The 25,355-nt window shown below is 54.7% G+C and overlaps 3 protein-coding genes across 12 annotated transcripts in view; 1 reads left to right on the forward strand and 2 right to left on the reverse strand.

Annotated features, from left to right (window-relative positions):
* The window catches only part of PNPLA7 (patatin like domain 7, lysophospholipase), a 63,788-nt gene extending 52,599 nt beyond the window's left edge, over positions 1–11,189 (reverse strand). For 4 of the 8 annotated variants that reach the window (XR_013443911.1, XM_078062088.1, XM_078062089.1 and 1 more), the window contains exons 1-9: positions 11,108–11,189; positions 9,593–9,624; positions 8,018–8,092; positions 7,785–7,872; positions 7,269–7,348; positions 5,745–5,836; positions 5,441–5,581; positions 4,767–4,926; positions 2,910–2,990 (exon numbers count right to left, since the gene is read on the reverse strand). Coding sequence is in view for 7 of the 8 variants with exons in the window: in XM_078062088.1 (XP_077918214.1) it covers positions 2,910–2,990; positions 4,767–4,926; positions 5,441–5,581; positions 5,745–5,836; positions 7,269–7,348; positions 7,785–7,872; positions 8,018–8,092; positions 9,593–9,622 (747 nt within the window). In the remaining variant the exon portion in view is untranslated. Of the gene's footprint in view, positions 1–2,909; positions 2,991–4,766; positions 4,927–5,440; positions 5,582–5,744; positions 5,837–7,268; positions 7,349–7,784; positions 7,873–8,017; positions 8,093–9,592; positions 9,625–10,961 lie in introns of those variants that run through there. The other 4 variants (XM_036064954.2, XM_036064953.2, XM_078062090.1 and 1 more) reach the window with 4 other exon arrangements.
* A 144-nt stretch (positions 11,190–11,333) lies between these two features.
* MRPL41 (mitochondrial ribosomal protein L41) lies at positions 11,334–12,357 on the forward strand. The gene has a single exon (XM_078062100.1). The coding sequence runs from the start codon at positions 11,451–11,453 to the stop codon at positions 11,856–11,858; it is 408 nt and encodes a 135-aa protein (XP_077918226.1). The 5' UTR covers positions 11,334–11,450; the 3' UTR covers positions 11,859–12,357.
* Positions 12,358–13,350: 993 nt separating this feature from the next.
* On the reverse strand, positions 13,351–23,775 carry DPH7 (diphthamide biosynthesis 7). 3 transcript variants are annotated; one of them, XM_036064978.2, is made up of 9 exons: positions 23,753–23,775; positions 22,508–22,641; positions 22,027–22,114; positions 20,669–20,760; positions 20,086–20,258; positions 17,115–17,184; positions 16,925–16,990; positions 16,493–16,665; positions 13,351–14,014 (listed from the first exon to the last, which is right to left on the reverse strand). In XM_036064978.2, the coding sequence occupies exons 2-9, from the start codon at positions 22,513–22,515 to the stop codon at positions 13,560–13,562; spliced, it is 1,125 nt and encodes a 374-aa protein (XP_035920871.1). In that variant the 5' UTR covers positions 22,516–22,641; positions 23,753–23,775; the 3' UTR covers positions 13,351–13,559. The 3 variants fall into 3 exon arrangements, with proteins under 3 accessions (XP_035920871.1, XP_077918225.1, XP_035920870.1); XM_078062099.1 differs by having other exon boundaries at positions 23,738–23,755; XM_036064977.2 differs by lacking the exon at positions 23,753–23,775 and adding an exon at positions 23,561–23,715.
* Positions 23,776–25,355: the final 1,580 nt, after the last annotated feature.

Raw genomic sequence — 25,355 nt, forward strand, 5'->3', positions numbered from 1 at the left:
TTTGGAAAATGAAGTGGAAGAAATCTCCTAGAAAGTATAACAGAAAGGTAAAGGTAGGGGCACCTGGGTGGCTCAGTCGGTTAAATATCTGCCTTCGGCTCAGATCATGATCTCAGGGTCCTGGGATTGAGCCCCACATCAGGCTCCCTGCTTAGTGGGGAGTTTGCTTCTCCCTCTGCCTGCCCCCCCCCCGGCTTGTGCTCGCTCGCTCTCTCTCTCAAATAAAGTCTTAAAAAAGAAAGAAAGAAAGAAAGAAAGGTAAAGGCAGCACAGAATAAAGACAATTCTGGATTTGTAAGGTTCCAGAACTCTATCTCCCTCACACCCTTCTTGGGAAGCAGACAGGAACTGCTCCACCAAAACAAGCAAGCTGGCCAAGGGAGCAGAGGTGAGAGCCCCACACAGACAGAAGGACAGGGCCCAGGTGAGGAGTAGGGACCCCGGGGGAGCTGGAGCTCAGCCCAGGGAGGTCAGGCTGGACAAAAAGATGGGGGCTCGGGGGCTTCCCAACTCACAGGGCACTGGGGCAGGGCACCAGACCATAACACACACAAAAAAACTAAGCCACCCAAAAACCAAGGCAACTGTTAACTCCAGGCAAAACAAGAAAGGAACCTCACTGAGGTGAACAACATTGCTTCAGTGTGGCTTTGCTGGGGTGGGAGGAGTGGGGAGGCCAGCAGAGCAATCGGGAAAGTCTGCCCTCATTTCCAGGCCAGGAAGCTCACTTGAATCTACGATGGAAGGATTACAAAAGAGCAAGAAAAGCAGGTTGCCCAGAAAGCCTAGAGGAGATGGAAGTGGCTTTTCTGGGGAGGGGGCAGTCGAGCAGACAACTGTGATTCACAAAACACCAAAACTGTTTTTAGAATTTGTCTATATTACTTGGATAGAATTTTTTTAAATGACAAACACAAGTATTTATTAGGCAAAAATTTTGTCCTTCCAGATGATCAATTAATCACAATACAGAATTATTTTCTCTCAAATATCACTCCTGTTTTCTTACCCCACCCCACTGAAGGGAGATGGGCTGCCACCCCAGGAGGAGGGCAGGGATGCAGCAGGCTGGGGAGGCCCTGCTCATAGCACACATTTCCTGGGGCTGCAAGAAATGGTGTCCAAGCCCAAAATTACAGTGAGACCAGGACTCACTGCAGACAAGAAATACCAAGAAGAGCCTCCACCAAAGCTATTTTTTGCTTAATCCTCGCCAAGGAAGAAGGAGGGTACAGAGCTGCATAACTCCCTAATTTATCTCCATGTAGACAGACAATCTGTCTACACCTCCTGGGCTTCTCAGGCTCACAGTGCACCTTACAGATGGTGACACATACCAGAGTCCCGCGAGAGCCCCATGGGACCTGCCCTGCACACCTGGGTGCGCTGGCCCAGCACCGCGCTCTAGGTAGACGCATTGGCCTTTCAAGACAGGCCGGCCTTGCTCAGAGGAGGTGGTGTCTCCCTCAGTGCTGGCCAAGGGTCCTGTGAAGACACACAGGTCCTGGGGGCAGAGCAAGATGCCGGAGTCCTATAAAAACAGGTCCACCCCAGGCCCCAACACAGCTCCAAGCACGCCTGTGCCAGCCTAAAAGGGACGGGGGAACACAGTGGACACCCCCAAAGTCTTGAGTTTGTCACTCCCTCGTACACAAGAGCCCAGGGCTAGATCAGAGGGTACCCACCAAGGGCCCCACCCATCGTGAGTGTCACACAAGTACCTAGACTCCTAGCCCCGCATGGACGCATCCTTGCCAAGGTCTGCTAAACCACTCTGGAGGCCCCTCTGTGCAGTGTGTGGGGGAAACTGAGGTTCAAGCTGCCTCAATGAACAGCTAAAAGTATAACCTCGAAGGTAAGGTGACAATCAAACACACCGTCTGAGCTACACAGAGGTGTGCATTATCAAAACTCGGGTAGTGCACACTTAACATCTGTTTCACTGTATAAAGATTTTACTCTGAAGAAAAAGAAAATGAGACATTAAATTCTAGTTAATGAGAAGGGAACAGGTGTGCTGAGCCAAGACATTCTACAGCTAGTGACGCACAAATAACTCATTTTACTGTTCTGTCTACTTTTGCGTATGTTTGAAATGTTCCATGACGGGGCGCCTGGCTGGCTCAGTCAGTTGAGCCTCTGCCTTCGGCTCAGGTCATGACCCCGGGGTCCTGGGATCGAGCCCCGCATCAGGCTCCCTGCTCGGCGGGGAGTCGGCTTCTCCCTCTCCCTCTGCTCATACTCTCTCTCAAATAAATAAAAATCTTAAAAGAAAAAAAAAAAAAGAAATGTTCCATGATAGTAAGTTTAAAACTTACAAGATAACATGAGATGTTATTTTGTAATTGACTGGACTGGCAAAGATCAAACATGAGATGACTGCCTGACTGGTGGGTGAGGGCACGGGCGCCCTCCCGCGGGACTGTGGCTCAGGCGTGGGGGTGGGGGTGTACCCTCACACCCGGGAAGTCTCCGCTAGTCAAATACATGAAACAACAAATACGTGCGCACAAAACCATTCACCACAACACTCAACAGCAGAAAACTGAGAACAACAGAGATACCCGTTGGCACAGAAGATCCACAAGAGGGCCCCTCCTAGGAAGGAGCCCTGGGGCCTAAAGGGTGAGAGGAAATGTTTTCACTATACAATGTTTGTCCCTTTTGAATCTCGGACCATGTGCATATATTACTCAGTCCAAAAAATAATCATTTAAAAAACAGCCAAAACACATAAGCAAATGCCCAGCTCTTCCTAAACACACAGTTCAACTTGCTCCCACACACACCCTTGACCTCCGGGGGGGGTCCCTCCCATCCTAGGCCAGCCCCTCGCCACTGGGGAGAACTGGCCTTGGCGCTGAGGGGCCTGCTGTCCAGGTGACTTTGGGTGGACCCGGGGCACTCACGGTGATGACGTCCAGGATGCTGAGGAGGCTGTGGACGCTGTCTCCGGCCAGAACCTCTTTGACCGCCACCTCATTGCCGTCCTGCACTCGGGAAGCGGGGCAGAGTCATCCACTGACAGGAGGCTCAGCCCAGCCCAGGCCCGCTGGGCCACCCAGCCTCCACTGTCGCCTGCCCCGAGTTAGGCCATGCCCTAGCTGACCTCCGGGAATTCAGGTGTGGTAAGCTCCAAAGCAGAGGACAGAAGACATGACAATGAGTAAGAGCAATCAGGAAGTCCATTCTGAGCGTGGCCCTTCAACCTGTGGCTTGTCCTCACCAGGAGGACTTAGATTGAATTTCACAAAACCTAAGGAGTTTGCTGATCTAAAAAGAAGGCTGTGACGGGGCACCTGGGTGGCTCAGTCGTTAAGCGTCTGCCTTCGGCTCAGCTCATGATCCCAGGGTCCTGGGATCGAGCCCTGCATCGGGCTCCCTGCTCAGTGGGAAGCCTGCTTCGCCCTCTGCCTGCCGCTCCCCCTGCTTGTGTTCCCTCTCTCGGTGTCTCTCTCTGTCAAATAAATAAATAAAATCTTTAAAAAAAAAAAAAAAAAAAAGAAGGCTGTGAAGGCCAAACTCAGTTGTTACTGGTATAAATCACAGCATTTTGATATATTTTTCCACTGGATTAAAAAAGAAACGAAACTAAAAAAAAAAAAAAAAGAAAGAAAAAAGAAAGGAAACTACGGTGGTTATTTAGTATAGGAACTTCATCTCAGCTTAACCCGGGAAAATCCTTTTTGAACTTGTTCAAACTTGGCCCTGGTCAGCCTCCAAGAACCCCTCCTTCTCGTCCAAAGGCTCCATTCCAGGAAACGCCCACCAGCTGGGTGGCGCCAGCCCTGGGCACTGATGGCTCAGACGGGAGGGGGCTGGACGAAGACCATTTCCTTTCTCATCATCCCATCAAGTCCAGTGTAGATGAGGCGACACACACAGACAACATCGTGGCTAGAAAGGACATGTGGGATCCAAGCTGGGTCAGGGCCCACCCCCAGGGTTCAGGCAGGTGGGGACTTCCTTAAGGTCAGGGGCCACCGCATGCAGTCTGGGGCTCCCCGGGTGTCTGCTTCAACAGCAACCAGAGGTGGGGAGCCTGGATCACGCTCCTGGGCACATCAAAGGATGCGCCCTGCTGGAGAGCAAGACCTCCACAGGCTTGGCCTGGAGATCGCCCCCTGGCAACTCTGATTCAAGGGTGTAATTCAACAGAGGCCGAAAGTAAGTATATCTTTTCAAGCAAAGTAATACCTTAATTATTTTCTTAGAGTTAAAATCATTCACAATCTAAAACTTGAACACAAGGCAAGGGCGGGTGCGACTGATGGTGGCAGATCAATACCCAACCACTGCAGGGTGTTCTAAGGACACAGGAGAGACACCTCAAAAGGCTTAGAACAGGTAAAATGCAGAAAACCACCAAATGCCACTGAACCCACTAAGCGATGGGCACCCCACACGTGTGAGTGAAAGGTAACGCACCGATATCAAAGGGCACACCAACTGTGAGCCAATGCTTTTGACACAAAGTGTGCCTTTTTCCCCAAAGAACTGAAACTTAAAATTTTACACTAACTTTTCAATAGAAAACTTCAAAAAATCTTTTAAATGGCAGACATATAAGTAAAAACACAACAGGGACGCCTGGCTGGCTCGTCGGTAGAGTGTGCAATCTTGATTTCAGAGTCATGAGTTCAAGCCCCACACTGGGTGTAGAGCTTACTTAAAAAACAAACACACACAACACAGCAGACCCACACCCTCCACCTCGCTCTGTACTCCCTCGGGCCACCGACACACACTTTGCCAGGCACTCTCACCGCGTCCTGGATGCAGACTTCCAGGCGCCCATCCTGCACCACATAGATGCTGGTATCCGGCTCCCCCGGCTGGAAGACATGTTCCCCTTCGAGAAGCTGCACAAAGACCATGTGTTTGCAAAGTTCCAGGAACAGCGGCTTCTCGAAGTGGCCCAGGACCCTGCAAAACCACAGCACATGTGGGAGACCTTCCACGAAGGAGGGAAGGAGGCTGATGGGGATAGAGCCGTTGCCCCCGTCACCACGGGCCAGATCCAGAGCTGGGGTTCACGGAGGTGCAGACCCTGCAGCACCAGCCACCCGATTCACTGTCAGGACTGAAGCTGAAACTTCAGGAATTCCCATAAACTGCTTTCCCATCAGCTCAAAGAACTCTTGAGCCATGACCACGAATCCGAATCAGAGGCGTACACAAAAGCCCAGGACGGTGAAGCAGTGCTCGAAAGAGGAACAGGGTTTCCAGGCAGAGATGGAAGGAAGCCCAGGCTTGTAGCTTTGATCCAGCCCCACACTTCCCGAACCTGCTCTGAGTTTCCTCCTGAACATGGAAATGCTGACAGGCAAACAAATACAACAGGAAAGACGCTCGAGAGACTGCACTGGTGGCCAGAGGGAAGGGAGCGCGGCCCCAGGCCCTCCTGCAGCAGGCCTCTGTCACCCAGCTTCTGTCTTACCGCACGTTCTTCAGCATGTACAACACTTCTGACGGCAGGTGAGAATTCTTCACGTCAAACTCCGTGAGGTCAGCCTCCAGCAGGGAGGGTGGTGGTTCCTTTGGCTGCAGGGTTGGGTATTCCTTTTTGAAACGCAGAATCCTACAAAGCAGAGATATGTGCACCTGGAGCCCAAAGGGATTCCAAGCAGACGGTGTGAGCACTGCGACCCAGAGGCAGGGCAGCAGTGATGGCCAGCAGGCTCACCAGTGCCCTCCCGGGAGGGCAGCTGGGGCGCGTGTGGTCTGAAGGACACTCCTAGTACCTCTTGGCCAAAGACAGCACCTTGGTCCTCTTCCTCACCCGCTGCCGGGGGGCTGCCGTGCTCCCCACAAGTGTGTGGGGCAGCGTGGTCACCTGCAGGGTGAAAGGAGAGGCCAAGTCCTGAGCCTGGACCTAATGGACCTGGCCTTCAGCCTCAAGGCTCAGCCACAGCCCTCAGGACCTGCCCTGTGGGCTGCCTGCGGGCGTGGCCTCAGCTCCCAGGGTCTGGCCCTGCCTGCCTGGCCTACCCAGGACACAGGGAACCATGCCTGGTACCTGGGACAATGAAGCACCTCGAGGCCATATCCCCAAACACCTGGCGCTCTCAGAGCACCAGGTCCTCAGGCCTGTGTTCCCTCTGCCTGCAAGGCTGATGCTCAGCCTCTCCTCTCTCGCGCTGACACAGCAGCCCCTTTCCACAGCCTTTTAAGAGCTGGCCCTGGGGCGCCGGGTGGCACAGTCAGTTAAGCATCTGACTCTTGGTTTTGGCTCAGGTCGTGATCTCAGGGTTGTGAGACTGAGCCCTGTGTCCGGCCCTGTGCTCATCATGGAGTCTGTTTGGGATTTTCTTTCCCTCTCCCCGCCCCTCCTACTCATGCAAGCTCTCTCTCTAAAATAAATAAATAAATATATACATATATTAAAAAAGCTGGCCCTGTCCTGTCCTACTGCCCCACCCCCCACCTAGAATCCGAGTCCCTGCATGATCATCGCAGGTCTGGAAAGCTCTTTGCCCCTTCCCCACCGAGGCCAGCTCATCTGCCCTGTGGTGCTAGCAGGGCAGAGCGACTGGTTCCTGGATGTCAGCAAGCCCCCTCTGGGCAGCCACTAGCCCTCTGCTCCCCGAGTGGCTCCTGCCCCAGGGCGTCAGCTGTGGGCGTGTGGTCACAACTCCTCCTTCCCTCCAGGTGACCTGGCACCACTGGACCACGTTCCTGTCCTCCTCAGCCCAGGTCTGGTCCCTGCACAGTCCTCAGTGGGATCACTGGTTGACTGCCTCCCCACCTGACCACGTGCAGGCTCCTTCAAGACCTGCCTGAGGTCAGCCCACGTGGCCCCGCACGAGGCTGTGAGGCAGCGGCGTTCAGGTTCGAGGCCCGTGAGCAGCCCCAGTGGACCTCCTCGTCACAGCCTGACGCTGAGAAGAATGGGAGGTCCACGCAAGGACTCACGTGCCTTCTCCTGTGGCACTTCAAGTTTGCTACAGAGAACATGTATTAGTTGCTTATCAGAAAAAAGTGCTAGGTAGATGCTACTCTAAAACGTCAGCAGCTATTTGGAGCAAGCCCCTGGGTAGTGTTGAGTCCCTCCTGCCCTCGGGGAGTGGGAGGGGCTGGGGGTGACCAGGCTGCTTATCCTCCACGTGGGTATTGATGAGGACAAGGGAGGCCTCCCAGTGTCCAAATCTTGGCAGGACCCGCCATGCCCCAGGACAGAGGCCGACGGAGCCTCCGTCTCCTGCGCTGGCTAAGAGTCTCTGAGGGTACGGAGGTGAGGGCAGCCACAGGCCTGCAGTACAGGTTACCTTCCTCATGATCTTCCGGCCATAAAACATCACTTTGTCTCTCTTCCGGAACCTGTACTGAGGAGTGGGCTGTACTTGTCCTGCAAGGGGAGCAGAGGGGCCTCCTGAGCCACGGCTGGGACACAAAGAGGTGGGAGGGTTCTGCCAGGCAGCCCGTAGGCTGTGCACACCGAGCCTGTCCTGTCCCTGCTCCGGCATACAGTGTGGGGGAAAGGCACATGGCATCTTGGGCCCGGGCCGGCACAGGCTGGCTCACAGGGAGCAGGACTTGCGTCTCCTCTTACCAAAGTTTTGCTCAGAAATGTGAGCCAAGGAAGCTGGGGACATACACAAATTCCATGGGTCCGACATGCACAGCCTCAGCTGGGACAGGCTGGCAGTTCCCAACAAAAGCTATCATGGGCCTGAGGGCTGCTCCCAGGAGCTCAAGACACGGGCAAGTCACCCAAACCTCCCCCACCCTCCCAAGCCCTTGTCCCTTACCCCTAGAGCTGGAGTCTGAAGTGAGATACTCACGGAATCGGTTAACCCTTCTGTACACAAAGAAGACGGTGATGCCAACGAGGGCCAGGGCCAGGAGGGCTCCAATCACAATCCCCATCAGCTGGGCGAGGTTACAGACAGAGCACCCATCAGCAAGACTGCCACACTGCCCCTCCCCACCCTGGCAACAGGCTGGGACAAAGGGGCCAGGAGCAGCCACAAACCCCAGGGCCCACCCGTCACCAGGAAGCACTTGAGGTGGTTACCATGGTGGACTGTGAATGCTGTTCCGTCAACTGCAGCCCCCAGGACTGCAGGGCAGCACCCAGACAGAAGCCAGCCTAGGGGAGAACACTGTGGTCAGGAAGGGCCAACACAGGCGTGGCCCTGGCTTCCCAGGGCAGCAAGAATAGAGCTGCTGGTTAGGGAAGAAGTGATCTTCTGGGCTGCTAAGGTCCTCTGAGCACACCTGCTCAGGAGACAAAGAAACCGGTCTCCCACGGCCACCCACGGGACACCGGGTCAGGCAGCTGGGCAGGGCCAGCAGCTGGGCTGTGTTGACCACAAATACCCTACGCATTTTTATCGCATGTGAATCCTAAATTTTCAGCTTTCCAGTCCTTCAGATGCAAGCCTAGAGGAGCAAGCCCGGCTGGCCACAGGGGGCGCGAAGGCCATCACTCGGTGCCCTCTGATCACCAACAGGACTGTGCGCTGCCGGCCTCAGGGCACATGGAAGCCTACACCACAGCAATGCTGAGAAACCCCAAAGAGCCACGGATTTTGAGATTTTCTGGATTTTGAGAACCTTGAATACCAGCTCATAGCAGGGAAAGGTTATGTGCCTGCTCCCTACCACCTCCTAGGGAAGGAGTTAGTGGGGCTTCAGAAGCTCAGACCCAAGGGAGGGAGGAGGAAGAGAAAAAAGTGAGCACAGGATGGTGAACGGGCAGATGGCTGGGGCCACCCACACGGAGAATATTGGCTGATTCCTCAAAAAGATGAAAACGAGCAAGAGAAACCAGCCAAGCAAGCAGCCACTCTGCATTCCCCCCAAGCAGCCAGGAACAGGATGCGGCAGGAGGCACCTGTTAATCCTTTCAAGTCACAAGTGCCAAGGACTAAAGTATCCTGTCCGATCCTTAGCGAGAGAGCACCAGACACAGCATGGATGCCAGAAAACCCAATGAAATGGAAGGGCATTCAGAAAAAAGTCTCAAAAGCAGAATGTTGCCGCAAGACAGGGTAAGTACGTGGCCCAGAAAAGCAAGTCTTTGAAGTTGGTTCAGCAGGCAAATGGAAGCAGTGGGAGCTTTTTGCTTCGGAGCTGAGGCACCCAGCCCCTCCTGGCCCTGAGTGCTCAGCTGTCAACATGACAGCACCCACAACCCACTCTTCACTTAGGTGTGTCCCCTGGAGCTCAGCCACCATGTCAAGGACAACCAAAGATAACCAAGGAAAGGGTCACAGAGGTGGCCTGTAACTGAGTTATACAATCTCCTACACTGAGCATCTCAGGCTTTTCATGGTTGTTTTAATGCATCCACTTTTCTGCTTTAGGAATAAAGGCCTTTGTGATATGGCTACAGATGTTCCACGGAGAAAAGACTCGCGTCGAAGCAAACAGAAGTCCTAAGGGGAAGCGGGAACTGACAGTTGTGACCTCGGGGGAAGAAGTGGCAGGGTCTCGACTCTGACAAGGGGACAGAGGGGCCCAAGCTGCCACTCCCATTCAGCCGACTTCAAGGAGCTGCCCACAGAGCAAATCTCCTTGTCCAGAAATGCCCCTGACTGGGAATTCTGAGGCTCTGAATCAATCCTGGAACCCTCCAGTTCCATACCTCTGCGCTGGCATCCTCCTCTTGCTTCATGGCTAAAAATGAAAAACAAACAAACAAACAAACAAACAAAACCAGTCAAGGTGAAAAGAGGAAAGATTGGTTCAAAGGAGGGCAAGGGTCCCCCCAGCTCATGCTCACGGGGCAGAGCAATGCTTTCAGCCTTTCCTCCTGGGCTCCTTTTCTCTTTAAATTATGTTTGCACTGAAAGGAAAACCCTGACGGAAAGCTGTGTTCTCCAGGAAGGGACCAGAGCCACTCCCCTCTCTGAAAACAGCTCTCCTGTGGCTGCCCAGGAACCCACAACTGCAGCCAAGTCCCGCTCTTCACCCAGCAGGTCAAGGGCAAGCGTGGACTGCTCAGCCAAGGCCTAGTGCCGCCAGGAGCTCCCAGGGCCACAGGGAGGAGGCTGTGGCTGGGGGCGGGGAAGGGGTGCATGGGGCCCCACAGGGAACTGTGAGACACCCTAGTGGCCTGCCTCAGGGGGGTTCCTATCCAGTGGGGTTGAGTCCTCAAGGTGGGTGCGTCAGGTCCAGAGGAGGATGAACTTGGGGAGCTGGTGCACCTTGCCCCTGTCTAGTGGGGAGGAGCCAGGTCTGGGGCTTTCACCCTGTGGCTCCCAGGCCCCTTAGAAAAGCAGCAGCAAGAGAAGACTCTTCTCTCCCAAAATCCCATCCAGAGAAGTCAGGACTCAGAAGGCAGATGCAGGGTCATAGTGCATTTGCTCCTGGGTCAAATGTCCTGCGTCCTCTGCCACCCACATGGAAAACCCTTCCTTCTCAGACGAGTCTCCTGAAGGGCCAGCAGTGCCCTTGACCCCAGCTCTGTGGCCTGCTAGTGCCCTGACCAGGCAGTCTCCCCACACATCCCATCCCTGAGTGTCTGAAATGGGGTAGAGCTCACGGCCCCCAGCACCTGCTAGGGACACAGAAGTGGAAGTCATTGCTTCTCCGCCTGGGACAGCACAGAGCCAGACGAAGTGGGAGGCAGGGGGCTGCAAGGCTGGGAAGCGGCAGGTTAGGGAGGCATCGGGGTTAGTGGCCGTCCAGGTTGGGGTGTCATTTTAGGGAGTCATCGGGGTTGGGGGGTGTCGGTGTAACCTCGGGGTTGACAAGCGTTGGGGCTGGCCGACGTCGGGGGTTGGAGAGCTGGGGTTGACGGGTGTCGGAGCTAAGGGGGCATCGGAGTTAGGGGGTTTAGGTTTGGGAACAGCGAGGCTGGGGGGCTCGCGGTAGCGTCTGGGTTGGGGGCTGGGGGTTGACAGGCGTCAGGGTTGGGCCTCAGGGTCGGGGAACCTCGGAGCTGGGGGCTCGGGGTCGACGGGCGTCGGGGCTGGGAGTGGTGGTTAACGTCCGGGGGACCCGCCTCCCACCTGCGCCTCCCACCACGCAGCGCACGGCCGGGAGGGCCTGCGGGGCAGGGTGCGTCCCGGCAGGGGTTGGGGGCGTTGATGGCTACCCTGCCTCACAGCGCCAGGCCCAGGGCACCGCCATCTCGGGGCGCTCTGCGGTGACTCACCGGGACCGCGCGCTCCCGACGCCCGCGCTCCCGTCACTACCCCCACCGCCCCGCCGCGGACGTCGCACCTCCCAGCGCATTGGCCGGGGCCCGCACGTCCCGCCCACTCGCAGGGCCGAGGCTGTGCATTGGACGCAGCGCCGCCAATCGGAGCTGCTCTTGCTGCGGCGCGGAGGCCGGGTGGCGCCGGAAGCCGCCGGGTGGCGCCGGAAGCCGGGCTGACCGCCGGAAGCCGCCGGGTGGCGCCGGAAGCCGCCGAGGGCGCCGGAAGCGGAGGGCGGTGCGGCTGATCGCGGCGCGTGCGAGCTGTCTGGGACAGCGCCGGCGGGGCGCACGGTTCAGCATGGGCCTCCTGAGCGGGGCTGCTCGCATCGTGGTGCGGGGCGCCGACCGCATGAGCAGATGGACCAGTAAGCGGGGCCCGCGCACCTTCTACAAGGGCCGCGGCGCCAAGGGCACCGGCGTCCACGGCCGCGGCGGGAAGTTTGTGCAGATCAAGGAGATGGTCCCGGAGCTGGTGGTGCCCGAGCTGGCCGGCTTCAGGCTCAAGCCCTACGTGAACTACCGCGCGCAGGCGGGCGCGGACACGCCCCTGACGGCCGAACAGCTCTTCCGGGAGGCAGTAGCGCCTGCCGTCGAGAAGGACTTCCGGGACGGCACTTTCGACCCGGAGCAGCTGGGGAAGTACGGCTTCGAGCCCACCCAGGAGGGCAAGCTCTTCCAGCTGTACCCCAAGAACTTCCCGCGCTAGGGGCGGCGGGGTGCCTGCCAGCCTGCCGACTGCGCCCGTCCCTCCTCCCCGGCCGCCGGACGGATCGGCTCTGGCGTCTGGTCCTTGCGAGATGGAAGGACCGAGGCAGAACCCTGGAGACCCCACTCCCGGTGAAACTGGAAGCCGTCGTCTCCCGACCGGTTTTGGGGCAAGAACACACGGCTTAGCTTGCAAAAGGAAGAGGATGCACAGGGCACGTCGTGCCACGTGACAGCGCTGGTTAATTTATCGCCCAGACTCTTCACCCCACGAAACCAACGAGCATATGCTTTATGGGTTCAAAAGCGGCTGCTTTGGGGGCAAACCTCCAGTAATCTAGTCTCTTTCTCCTCTGGGTTCGCCTGTTTCTGTGCACAGTCCCTCTGGTCTTCTGTGTTCTGCTTAATATTTAATTGATTTTTATGTTAAATACCGTTACACGCTAAAGGAGGGTTCAAATTCTTCTATTGAAATAAATGCGCCATTAGCTGGGAATCGATCATTTTAGCACAGTAATTTCTTACGTGTTCTGACCTATATTTTCATCAGAAAATAAAGCAAAAAATAGAAATGTGTTTTCTGGGATGTCTGGGTGGCTCAGTCCATTAAAGGTCTGCCTTCAGCTCAGTTCATAGTCTTGCGGTTTTGGGATGGAGCCCTGCGTAGGCTCCCTGCTCAGCAGGGGTGTCTGCTTCTCCCTCTGCCTGCGCCCTTTGTTCTGGCACACACACTCTCTCAAAGAAATAAAATCTTAAAGAACGGTGCATGTTTTCTGCCCCTGAACACCTACTTACGAGATTAGTACCTACTGAAGATTTGCCAGACTCCACACTGGCCTGCACTTCAACGTGTTTCTTCCAGAGAGACAAGAATGAGGTCTGTGGGAGTCAGATGAGTCACAAATTCAGTTATGTCTTCAAGCTACTCCGCGTCCAGGCTTTGGAAGCCACTCAGGTACTAAAGCTACAAGGGGGAGGAGGGATCAATCCACCACACTAACCTATTTCAAGTTTATGACACGATAAGGCAACTCAATGTGTACACACTTCCCTTTGCTTATCAGCATGGGAGACTAATAAGCACATCTGGTGCCATGATGAGGTGATCTTTTGAAATGTTCATGTAAAACTATTGTTAAGTAGCTTTAAGGAAAAGCACACTTTCAGGGCGCCTGGGGGCTCAGTCGGTGAGGCGTCTGCCTTCAGCTCAGGTCATGATCTTGGGGTCCTGGGATTGAGATCTGCGTGGGGCTCCCTGCTCAGTGGGGAGTCTGTTCCCTCTCCCTCTGACCCTCCCCGTTTGTGTTCTCTCTGTTCTCTCAAATAAATGAAATCTTAAAAACAAAAAACACACACTTTCATTTAGCTCATTTAAATAAGTACGAAGAGCTGAATGTCCCTATGCACACAAGAAACTGGGAAGTTTGAACTGGGAACCAAGACCCCTCCACTCCCACAATAGCAGACTCCTTGCTATCAGGCAGAGTCACCACTTGCCGCAGCAGATAAGGTTTATTTAGAAAGCCAAGAGCTTCTCTGTTCACCCCGTAGAGCCCGTGAGGTGCACTGAGCCCTATGCGGTCACCTGTGGCGTACAGGAAGACTCTCAAGGAGACGGTCTGAGGGCAGTTCACTCAGAGTCACACTCTGGGTTTTATTTGTGGAAATGGTCTTTATGACCTCAACCAAACTCTTCCCTAGCTCAGCTGCTCTCCCACTTCCAGAGGTGAAGAACGTGATCATAAAAGGAGCAAGTAGCTAGGAGGTCAACGTCCAAGCTCGCTGCTTCCAGAGAGAGGTCACAGTCACAGACCTTGGGCCCTGCAGCGTGGTACCAGCTGCCGCTCTTCGTCATGTCCTCTGTGAGTGGATGGAGAGGCGTCTTCGGTCTGCTGCTGCTCTGAAGTTTGGAATGACCCTCTTCCTCGTCCTCTGCTAGACGATGAGAAGAGGCTGCTGGTGACTGCCGTACAGCGTTCAGGCTGTAGAGCTGTGAGGCTTTGGCTCCTGAGTAGCTGTCGGGAAAGGCCCCCAAGCAGCATGGCTGGTGGGTCTGTGACAGATGGCCGAAGTAGAGCCAGGACCAGTCAGCTCCATACACCAATGAGCTGGGCAACGTATGGGACACAGAGACTGTGCAGGCTTCCTGCTTCTCCTCTGGAATGAGAACATGGGACGTTACCCAGGGTTGATCTCATCACTTCCAACCAGTGGCCCCTGCCCACTCTCAAAGGGAGACTCTGCTAAAAGCAGAGTCAGCAACCACTGTGTGTCACACAAAGGGACCCTTGAGATGTGGACGGATGAGGAGAAAACAGACCTTCACTTGCAGGGAGTGCACTGCGTGTGTGCCTGAGGGAGAAACCAGCTACAGAAGCACGTGGGCGAGGGTGCCTTTCCAAGCTGGAGGACTTGGCAAAAGTCTCTTAGTGAAGACTTCAAAGCAAAGGACAAAGGAGGTAGCCAGATGGGAGCAACAGGGATGCATGAGAAACAGAGAACAAGCATGTGTGAAGTATAGAGATAGAACAGGACACATCTGGGCAACCACAAGTGCCCGTGGCTGAAATGCCATCAGGGAGTGGCGACACATGTCTGGAGGGTTACAATCGTGCAGAGTTCTGCATGCTCCATAAAGTCTGGGTTTGAGCTTGGAAAGGAGTCACTAAAGAGTTTAAGCAGTTTTCCTTATGGTGAGTTGCTATGGCAACTTTGAGGATGGAGGGCAGGACTGGAAAGAGGTCTAGCTATAAAAGGTTTGAAAGCAACATTCAACCAGAGAAAGAAATGACAAAGTGTTGCCAAACCTGAGATAGTCTAGGGTCCAGGGCAAGGCCAAGGATGGCAAGAGCAGCTACAGGAAACTAGTGGCCGGTGACCTGGGGTGTGGACTTAGAAAACTGTCACCAGATGGAAGGCCTGGTGGCCAAAAATCGAGGGAAGTACTCAAAAATCAGTAGGGACATGTGGCACACACAGGAGACGGCTTCAGGGGGTTTTCATGAGAAAGCTCTAGGATGATGTGAACATTATAATGAGTAATGACAATAACACTTTATGGCCCACTGAGTAACATAAAAGCCATGAATCTACATGGACAATTAATAAATACAGATATATAGGAGAAAAGAAAGCTCTTCCTTATAAAAGAATGCTAATTTTAAAACGTAGAAAAAATGGTAACAGGGGCGCCTGGGTGGCTCAGTCGTTGAGCATCTGCCTTTGGCTCAGGTCCTGATCCCAGGGACCATGGGGGATCGAGCCCCACATCGGGCTCCCTGCTCAGTGGGAAGCCTGCTTCTCCCTCTCCTACTCCCCCTGCTTGTGTTCCCCCTCTCTAACAAATAAATAAAATCTTTTAAAAAATTGTAAAAATATATATATATACATATTTACATATGTGTATATATATATATTTTTTTTAATAAAAAAATAATGAACAACCAAACAGAAAACCAACAGAGCATGTGAACAGAATCTGCAGAGCACTCTGCCCGGGGCCATAGAGCAAACTCTTCTGAAGAGCACACGGAACGCTCTCTGGGATCGACCACACACGAACCGACAATACGAGTCTCAATAACTTAAAAGGAATCCATGAAGGAATAAAATTAGAAATCAGTAACAAAGAAATTTAGGCCAGTCACAAAAATGTGGAATGAAACAACATGCTCATAAATAACTAATGAGTCAAAGAAGAAATCACAAGGGAAATTAGAAAGTACTGGAGATGAATGAAAACATACCACACCCCAAAACTAATGGAATGCAGCAAAAGCAGTGCTCAGAGGGCAACTTCTTGCTGTAAATACCCACATTAACACGCAAGATCTCACAAGGCTTCCAGCTGAGAACTGCATGTTCGCGTCACTACCAGAACGGATGCGCAACAGTTGGAGGAACTGAAAACACAAAACAGGAAGCCCGGAGTGCAGCCCCGCACCGAGGAGACTGGGCTTCAGAGCCACACTGGCCAGGTGGTGTCTCTACTCACTTCTTTGTATGGACAAGGAGGGAGGGGGATCACAAACAGAACGAGGAGGGAAAGGGGGCATTGGCAGCTTGAGAAGAGAGAAGAAAATGTGAAAGAGTTCTGACAGTAAAGAATGGCTGGCAGGAGAAAGGCCACGGTTCGCCTGGCAACTCCAAGGACCCACTGTAACATCAACCTAAAGTGAGACCCCACAGGGTTACTCTTTCCCTCCAACCCCCTTGTGTGGCTCAGGCCCAAGTGGAACTGGGTCTGACCAGTGCTGGGAGCTGCCCAGAAAGAGTGAGCAAGGGAGCAAGGGGAAGAGAGCTGAAGCATGTTGGGAACATGAGAGCACACAGACCACCACACTGCACAGGCAGGAAGACGTGGCAGGAGGTGGGCCAAGGACGGCTCTGGAATGCTTCTGGAGCAGAGTCCTAAGAGGGCAGAGAACAGCTGAACGGCAGGAGGTATCAGAAGAACTGAGCTGGTCAGGTAAGACCCATGGCTAAGGAGCAGAGTGCTGCAGACTGAGGCTCGAGGCTGGCCCAGTTACGGGCCTTGGTGAGATGGCGGTGTGAGCCTGGGGATGTGCAGAGCAAGGGAGCAGGGAAACTGGGAACCCCCACCCCAGGCCTGGCTGCCAAGGGGCCCCTACTCACCTATCGCCTTTTGGCAGTTGAAGATCTTAAAGCCACTGTGCATGCACGCTGCCAGGAGCAGGTGATGGTGGAAAGGGTGCCACTTGAGCCTCCACACTCCGCCCTGCGTGGGCATGTCTGCGAACGGCTGCTTCATGCTCCGAGTGTCCCACAGCAGAACATGCTCATCATAGCTGAAACCCACCGAGCACAGGGATCATGCAGGAAAACCAATGCCCACTTTTCCCCCACGGCCCCCAGGTGGCAGGGGACACTCCTGGAGAAACCCATACCACTCATCCCTCTATAGGACAAAGTCCCTTCCCCCAAGCCCAGATAGCCACACTCTGGTGTAAGAGTTGGTCCAATTCAACAGCATTGCAACGGTCAACATGAGAGAAGGAAGTGAAAGATGGAAGACGGACCCCTGTGAGCCAACCCTAAGGGACTCACCTTCCTGTGGCCAAGATGTTCTCCCGATGGGGACTACTCTGGATGCTGCACACACCCATGGAGTGTCTGTAGGCAAAAGTGCAAGGCCTGAGCAAGCTCCCACGCAGGGGCACGTCTCCAGTGGAAAGTCCACGGAGGAGGGACAGGAGGGCTGGTGTTACATGCCGAGGGCTAGCCCTTGATAATCTACCTCTTGCTAGTGAACACAGATGTGCCCGGTGTCCTGGTGTCCCAGCCTTTCAGAAGGGCGTCGTCCCCACCTGCGTGGGAACAGAAAGATCCACTGACAACAGCAGGCAGCCACTCCTCAGGGAGGGAATTTATGCCCGTGGGGCAATCCCTGTGGATGACTTTTCCTGGGTGATTTCAGGTTGCCACCAGGCAGAAGAGCCCTGTCCTAGAACTGTGTCTTCAGACTTGGAGAGGGCCCCTGTGGGGAAGACAGGAAAGGCTGGGGGGCTCAGGCTACAGGAATAAAAGGGAAGCCCAAGAAGTTAGGGAAAGAATTTCCAGGTCACAACATGGCTAACGGGGCTTCTCTTTAGACTCCAGCAATCAATGCTCCTGGCTGCCGCAAACCAAAGTTGCCGTATCAAAGAACTCTGAACCAGAATTGCGTGCAGAAGGCAGCAAACATGAGCACTTCTTAAGTTTCTGGAACCTTCAGCACACCCCCATGTGTTTTAAAGGGAAGTGCCCTTTGTAACCTTACAGTAAAGAGGACCCCTGCTTGTCTTGGGGAATTGAAAAAATAGGAAGAAGGGGGAAGCTGGCACCATAATGCAGTCTTTGAAGAAAAGCAACAACAAGATACAGGGTGCTGGTGGCTATCCTGAAGGAAGGGGAGCAAGGCTGAAAAGCAGGACCCACAGGGAGGATGAAGAGGAGCAAAAGAAAAACACCTGGGTCTGACCCCTCCACCCATCCATCCACTCAACCGTCTGTGCTTCCATATACCCACCTGCCCACCACCTACCCAGCTTCCATTCAACTACCTGCCCATCCAACAGGTGTTACTGAGCACGCCGCAGGTCCCTGTGACAGACAGAAGGGCTACGGCATGAACGTGACCTACAAGTAAGCAGACCAGCAGAGCCAGCACGAGGCCTGCAGGGGCGCCCCCAACACGAGCTGCGGTCCTGTGGCTCAGTTACGGAGAAGCCTGGTAGTGGCTTCTTTACACGCTGCTCCCTCCCGTCTCACACCCACGTTCACCCACCAGGAGACCCTCTTGACCCACCTGCACACATACATCCAGAGTCCTAGCACTTTTCCCTTGTGTGCACTACTCCCAACTTGGTCCGAGGCCTTCTTGCCCCACCCGCATGGCAGGTCTCCAGGCTCTGCCCCCACCTCCTTGCAGTCTCTACTCAACACATTATAGCGAAGCAGATCCCCTTCAATTCTACGATGTAAGTCAGAAAATGTCATCTCTCTGCTCAACATCCTGCTATTGTTCCTATTTCATTCTGAGCAAAAGCCAAAGAAAGTCCTTCCTGTGGCCTGATCTCACCTGCTTTTGTTCTGCCACCCCTCCCACCATTCTGGTCCTGCTGCTCTCCTCGTGAAGCAGGCTCACTCCTGCCCTAGGCCTCTGTCTACAGTGACCATGCTCTGTAACAGGACAGCCTGCACCTGCCCCCACCCCAGCCCCCCAACCCTGGTCTACCTTTCTTCTTCCCAAAGCACTTATCACCTCTGAGCTACTGTGCCCTCTGTTCACTCATTATACGCTATGCTCCATGACCGCTGCCCATCCCTCAATGTAAGCTCAGTGGAAGCAGGGACTTTTGTCCGTCTTGTTCACTCACGGATCTCAAGCACCTAGAACAGTGCATGGCACATAGTAGAGGCTCCATAAACATTCCCTGAATAAACGAGTTGGTGCTGAATTATTAAATCATAGCCCCCACAATACCCTTGCTCTGAATTAGCTAAGCCTCAAGGTAGTGTAATCCAAGAACGAGAAGACCTAAAAAAATTAAGTCTTGGGGTGCCTCACTGGCTCAGTCAGAAGAGCATGCAACTCTCAGGGTCGTGAGTTTGAGCCCCACCCTGGGTGTAGAGATCACTTCAAATAAATAAGAAAAATTTCCTTGAGAGAGAGAGAGAGAGAGAAAGAGAGAGAGAGAGACACACGCAAAGAAAGAGAGAGAGAGAGAGAGGTCTGCTTAAGCAACCAAAATGCAGTTGTTTCTGGAAGACAGAGACTGTAGCTGAAGTCAGGAGAGCAACAATGCAGAGAGAGAAGAGCACCAGAGAGAGGCCAGAGGACACGAACACTTTCAAGCAGAGGGAAGGAGCCAGCAAAGTAGAATGGAGAGCAATCAGAAAGAAGAGGAAAAGTCCAGGGTAACCCAAGGAAAAGACGGCGCCAGGACGGGGTCAGCATGGGAATGTTGCTGAGAGGGTGCTCTCTGGATCAGGCCACTGAGGAGCTGAGTGAGAGCGGTTCTGGCAGAAAGGGGGGGACCATGCAGCGGCCTACAGTCCAACAGAACGTCCCTGGCCTCACCGCTCACTGTGGAGCTTAGCACACTACCAGCAAGTGGATGCAGAAGGAAACCAGGGTCAGATCTTTTGCCTCTCTGCAAATCCAGCAGCTCCCCTTCTGCCTTTTCTCAGGGGCCAATGCCCCCACCTCCCGCCTCCCATGTCCCATGAGTCCTCCCCACTTGGCCAAGAGAGGCTGACCACAGCTACCTGGCTCCTGCAACCTCTAGTTCTAGTAATTTCTCATTCTCACATCAGCACCCACAATACATACCACTCACAATACCAGGAAATCAACCCTATCTTCTCTTCGGGAAGGTAAACTGTATCCAAAACGGGAGGAGACAAGCCTGAAATCCTACATGACAAAGTCGATACTGGACACAGAAACAGCAGCGGGAAATGCGGGAATTCTGGATTTCTCACAGCAGGAGCGAGGGACCAGGTGCCAAGAGTGGCAGGAGACAGGGCTCCCGCGGCTCCAACACTGTGGTCAGCGCTACCCAAGACCCCGCAAAGCCTCAACAGCTAAGCAGCGAGTACCAACTACAGCTTCTGTCTCCACAAAGGGTCAAGATCCCGACACGCCCGGAGTCCTGGGCCTGACATGTGCCACACTTGCTCCCTCCCTCCCTCACGGGGCCGACACCCAGCGGAGAAGTACCAACCTGAATAAACGATTTCTGTCTGCCAGTAATTGAAGGCAGCAATCCAGGCCTCAAAGTGATGGGCGTGCCACGTGACCACCTCCTGCAGCGCCGGCCCCGCCCCATTCACCTCTAGCAGGTGGAGCTGCCCCTTGGAGTCGCTGCTAATGATTTTCAAGGGCTGGTCACTGGCCCTAGACACAGGGAACCAATGGAGAAACCCAGCTGAATTTATTCATTGACCCAAACTCATCACCCTCTTCTGGTTCCCAACTGGTGACACTCCAAGACATGTCAAGAGAGAGGTTCTCCATGGACCTGGTCCATGGACTTGCCCTTTAAGACGTTTGGGCATCTGGCAGAAACCAAAACTACCACTTCGCTTGTCAAAATAAACCCGTGTCAGCTTCTCTTGATGAAAACACCATCCCTTTTATCTGAAAAGTCGGAATGTTTTCTTTCTAGATTAGGACTGGTAGTGATATTCCCAGGCCTGGGAAGCCGCAGTCAAGGCTGGTGCAGGGTTTCAATTCTCTCTTGCATGAAGAGACGAAAGACTTCTCAGAGGAAAGACTTGGGGTCCCTCACCAACGCCGGCCCCTACCTTTCAGTTTTCCCGGTGGACCAATCCAGAGACAGGGCCAGACACTGCTTCTCCAGGGCACAGCTGGAAACCGGCTGCAGTGTGTAAGCATTCTACTGGAGAGAAAAGAGCCCTATCAAAGGGAAACAGCCCAGAACCCTGGAAAGGCGCTTCCTCTAGCTCAGGTGGCCATCATTCCCTCATCTACTACTAGATGAACAAAGTGTGTTAGTCCTTGATTCATCACAGATTGAGGACACTGGGGGCCTGGCCCCTGCTCTCCAGGAGCTCACACACCTGCAGGAGGACTTTCCCACACATGTGACCTGAGTGGAAGTGGGTCTCTCTGCTTTTCAGAACCCCTCGCTGTCCATGCACTCCTAGACACAACCCCACCACCTACACGGGCTCCAGGTAGCAGCACTGGCGCACACTCCCCACTTCTCCCCGCCTCAAGGGATGCTGGGACACTCTGTCTTCAGGGACAGCGACAACGGGATCTTTCCTCTAGTTTCCGTTTCAGAAGCCACAACTAGCCATGAAATGCTGTTTCTCTTTTCTAAGATACATTTAAGTTTTTTATTACCTAGGCAAGCTGGACAGTGCTTAACACTCTCAAAAGGCTCCTAGCAGGCTGCCTCCTCAGGGTCTCTCTGCAGGCTACCTGCTCTTGCCAGAACGTGGTTCGTGGGCCCACAGTCTTCCCCAGATTATTCCCTCCCTCATTCCTCAGACAGGGCTGCAGCAAGGCCCTTTACACACAAGCCCTCAGCTGCCATGACTCCAACAGCAAGGGGACCTGCTCCAGTCCCACACACCTGCATTAGTGTGTGTCCCTCCCACCGAGTGAGGGCTTGGTCTTGTGGGCTGTTTACTTCCCTCGACTACAGGACTTCCCAGTTCTCCCGATCCTTCAACAATCAGATGCAGTCATTTTGCAAACACGTGGTACTGATCAATACCAAATGCTCTGAGAAAGCCACATGGGAAACATACGCCTTCCTAATTATGGGTGACAAATACCACTTTCACACAGGGAATTCGTTGCTATTCTTGGCCCCAGCATCATGAACCTAAGAATGCTGGTCCAGGCTTTCCGCACAGAAGAACTTTCAGATCCACTGACAGGTGAATGAATACCCTGTCACTTCAGCCCTTCCACTGGTGACACATGGGTGACCTCTTCTCAGAGTTACGATGCAGAACCAATAATTTAAAATAGACTGCATGCTAGATTAGGATGTTTTATGATAACGTTTGCCACTGAACAGAAATCATGTTACAAAAAGGTTTGTAGCAGCACCGCCTCACGCCCAAAGCCTCTCCGTTCAGATTCCTTCCGCCCCCCACTAGGACAACTCCTGGGCCTAGTCACTGACCTCAGATCCCACCAAGCAGAGTAGCTCTATGGACCCACCAGCATCTGCCACAGCCAAGAGGGCACGGCCGGCCACCGGGATGTGGCACCTGAGGGGGAGAATTCATATGCCAGTCAGAACACAGGATACACCCAGAGCACAGGAGAGCATTATGCACCTCAGTAACTTATTATTTAAATTTCAGCTCCAAAACCAGGTTGTAGCCTACAATTCTGTTCCAAGATTCCCCAGCTTATCAATCAGAAAACGAGCATCACTTCCCAGACTCATACCAACCCTAGGACTTGGAAACTGACAAATGAAAGGAGCCCAAGTCTACTGTACCCTCCAAGTGCCAACAGGTGGGCAGAACAATAAAGAAATGAAAAAGTTCAGACATTTCCCCATGTTATTGAATGCTGACAGGCATCAGGCTCCCTGATTAAATGAATGGATACTCTTGACAAATTCCAGACAAGAGGAATTGTTATCAACATTATACCATTTCATGTCCAGGATTGCAGAAGTATCTCTTCTTTGGATCTCAAGCAGGGGGCAAGCAGGGCTGTCCTCATAGAAACTATACAAGTAGAGACGACCTAAACGGACTTGAGGCTCATCAACGTCCAGTCCACTCTGCAAAAAATGCAGATGTATTCTCTGATTACCCTAATAGATACCGAGGGACCCAAGGGATGGGAAAAGGAATCAAGGGAAAGAAAAGGCTTGGCAAGACTCCGGGACTCTGGTGGCTCAGTAGGTGAAGCCTCTGCCTTCAGCTCGGGTCATGACCTCCGGGTCCTGGGATTGAGCCCTGTGTCAGGCTCCCTGCTCAGCGGGGAGTCTGCTTCTCTCTCTGTCCTTCCCCCTGCTCGTTCTCTCTCTCAAATAAATAAAATCTTAAAAAACAAAACAAAACAAAACAAGACTCTGGAACTCTACCTGGAAGCAATATCCCTGATTTTCTGAGCTGGAGAAATGTCTCTTCTCTTGTTGTACTATTAGTGGGCAGGCAAATAAACTCTGCTGGGCTCAGCATAGTATGCTCCCTTTTTTTTAAGTTTTATTTAAATAATCTCTACACCCAATGTGGGGCTCAAACTCACAACCCTGAGATCAAGAGTTCCGTGCTCTACCGACTGAGCCAGCCAGATGCCCCTAGAATGCTCCTTCTAAGTGGGCTAATAGGGACCAGCTATGGTAGGGTCGCCACAAGACCCAGTCGCCCTGAAAGGTCCTGACTTAGGCCTGTTGCTGGAGTGCCAGTTCTCATTCTTCTAAGTGTCCTGGTTTGCGTCTGAATAGATGCCTTCGAGAGATTAGGTATAGCTCCTTCCAACTCCCATTTTCTCTTTATTCTAGGCTTTGTCCACAAACTTGAGCCACACCTGCATATAAGGCACTCAGGATTCCCGTTCCAATCGCCTGGCTGGCTCAGTTGGTGGAGAATGGGGCTCTTGCTCTTAAGGTTGTGAGTTCCAGCGCGATGTTGGGTGTAGAGATTACTTACCTGAATAAACTTAAAAAAAAAAAAAAGATGCCCATTCTAACCTACCTTCTGACCACAAGACCAATGTCACATCCACACAGACTCTTCTCTTCCAGCCTTCCCCACTGCAGGCCAGACATGCCTCAACATTCGCGGTGGGCTCTGCCTGTCTGCAGTATTTTCCCGCCCTTCCCGAGACCTCGCCTAAAAGAGGAGCGGAGCCTTCGCTGCTCGAGACGCCACCTGGGGAGCGCAGACCTAGAGAGCCGCGGCCAAGACCGCCTGCGGCCAGAAGGGCGCCGCACACCTCGCTCTCAGGGTCGGCGCGCTGGTCCTCCGGCTTCCGCAGCTGGTAGGCCCCGCAGGCCAGCAAGTGCCTGCAGCCTTCCAGCGGGCACCACTCCACCGACGCCGCGGTGTACTCCGTGTCCACCGCCTGCAACAGCCGGACGCGACCGCCCGTCTCCCAGGAGTCAGACGAGGACGCAGCGGAGACCCGGCGGCGAAGCGGGGGTGGCGAGGCCAGGTTGAGAGCGGGGGTCGGGGCTGAGGTCTGCGGTGAGAGCGGGGATCGGGGTCGGGGCTGAGGTCGGCGGTGAGAGCGGGGATCAGGGCTGAGGTCTGCGGTGAGAGCGGGGGTCGGGGCTGAGGTCGGCGGTGAGAGCGGGGATCGGGGTCGGGGCTGAGGTCGGCGGTGAGAGCGGGGATCGGGGTCGGGGCTGAGGTCGGCGGTGAGAGCGGGGATCAGGGCTGAGGTCTGCGGTGAGAGCGGGGATCGGGGTCGGGGCTGAGGTCGGCGGTGAGAGCGGGGATCAGGGCTGAGGTCTGCGGTGAGAGCGGGGGTCGGGGCTGAGGTCGGCGGTGAGAGCGGGGGTCGGGGCTGAGGTCGGCGGTGAGAGCGGGGGTCGGGGCCGGGGCTGAGGTCGGCGGTGAGAGCGGGGTTCGGGGTCGGGGCTGAGGTCTGCGGTGAGAGCGGGGGTCGGGGCTGAGGTCTGCGGTGAGAGCGGGGGTCGGGGCTGAGGTCGGCGGTGAGAGCGGGGGTCGGGGCCGGGGCTGAGGTCGGCGGTGAGAGCGGGGTTCGGGGTCGGGGCTGAGGTCTGCGGTGAGAGCGGGGGTCGGGGCTGAGGTCTGCGGTGAGAGCGGGGGTCGGGGCTGAGGTCGGCGGTGAGAGCGGGGGTCGGGGCCGGGGCTGAGGTCGGCGGTGAGAGCGGGGTCGGGGTCGGGGCTGAGGTCGGCGGTGAGAGCGGGGGTCGGGGCTGAGGTCTGCGGTGAGAGCGGGGTTCGGGGCCCGGGCTGAGGTCGGCGGTGAGAGCGGGGGTCGGGGTCGGGGCTGAGGTCGGCGGTGACACCGGGGATCGGGGTCGGGGCTGAGGTCTGCGGTGAGAGCGGGGGTCGCGGTCGGGGCTGAGGTCTGCGGTGAGAGCGGGGGTCGCGGTCGGGGCTGAGGTCAGCGATGAGAGCGGGGTCGGGGCTGAGGTCGGCGGTGGCACCGGGAGGTCGAGGTCGGGGTCGGGGTCGGAGCCGCGGTGAAGAGAAAACTAAGTTCCAGGCCGGTCCTTTTTACTTCCGCAATCTCCTCCCTCCCTTTTCCGGGGCACCGGGGGCGGGACTTCCGGCCGCCGTTGCGGCCTCGCGTGAGGCCGGGCTCCTGCGCCTCCTGCCGGCCGGCGGACCTCCGCGGGCCCCACGCGGGTCTGGAGGGACAGCGGAGTATCCAGATGTAATCGCAGAAGAGCTGGGCTCTTAGAAAGGGGAGGGAGAGGAGAAAAACAGGGCATAGAAGTGGGGGTGAGTAAAGGGCCTACAACTTCAGGGAGCCAAGTCCAGGGTCGGTTCCAAAGGGGCTGGCCATGCCTGCCCT

This window comes from Halichoerus grypus, chromosome 14 (assembly GCF_964656455.1).
Source record: "Halichoerus grypus chromosome 14, mHalGry1.hap1.1, whole genome shotgun sequence".
Taxonomy (NCBI): Eukaryota; Metazoa; Chordata; class Mammalia; order Carnivora; family Phocidae; genus Halichoerus; species Halichoerus grypus.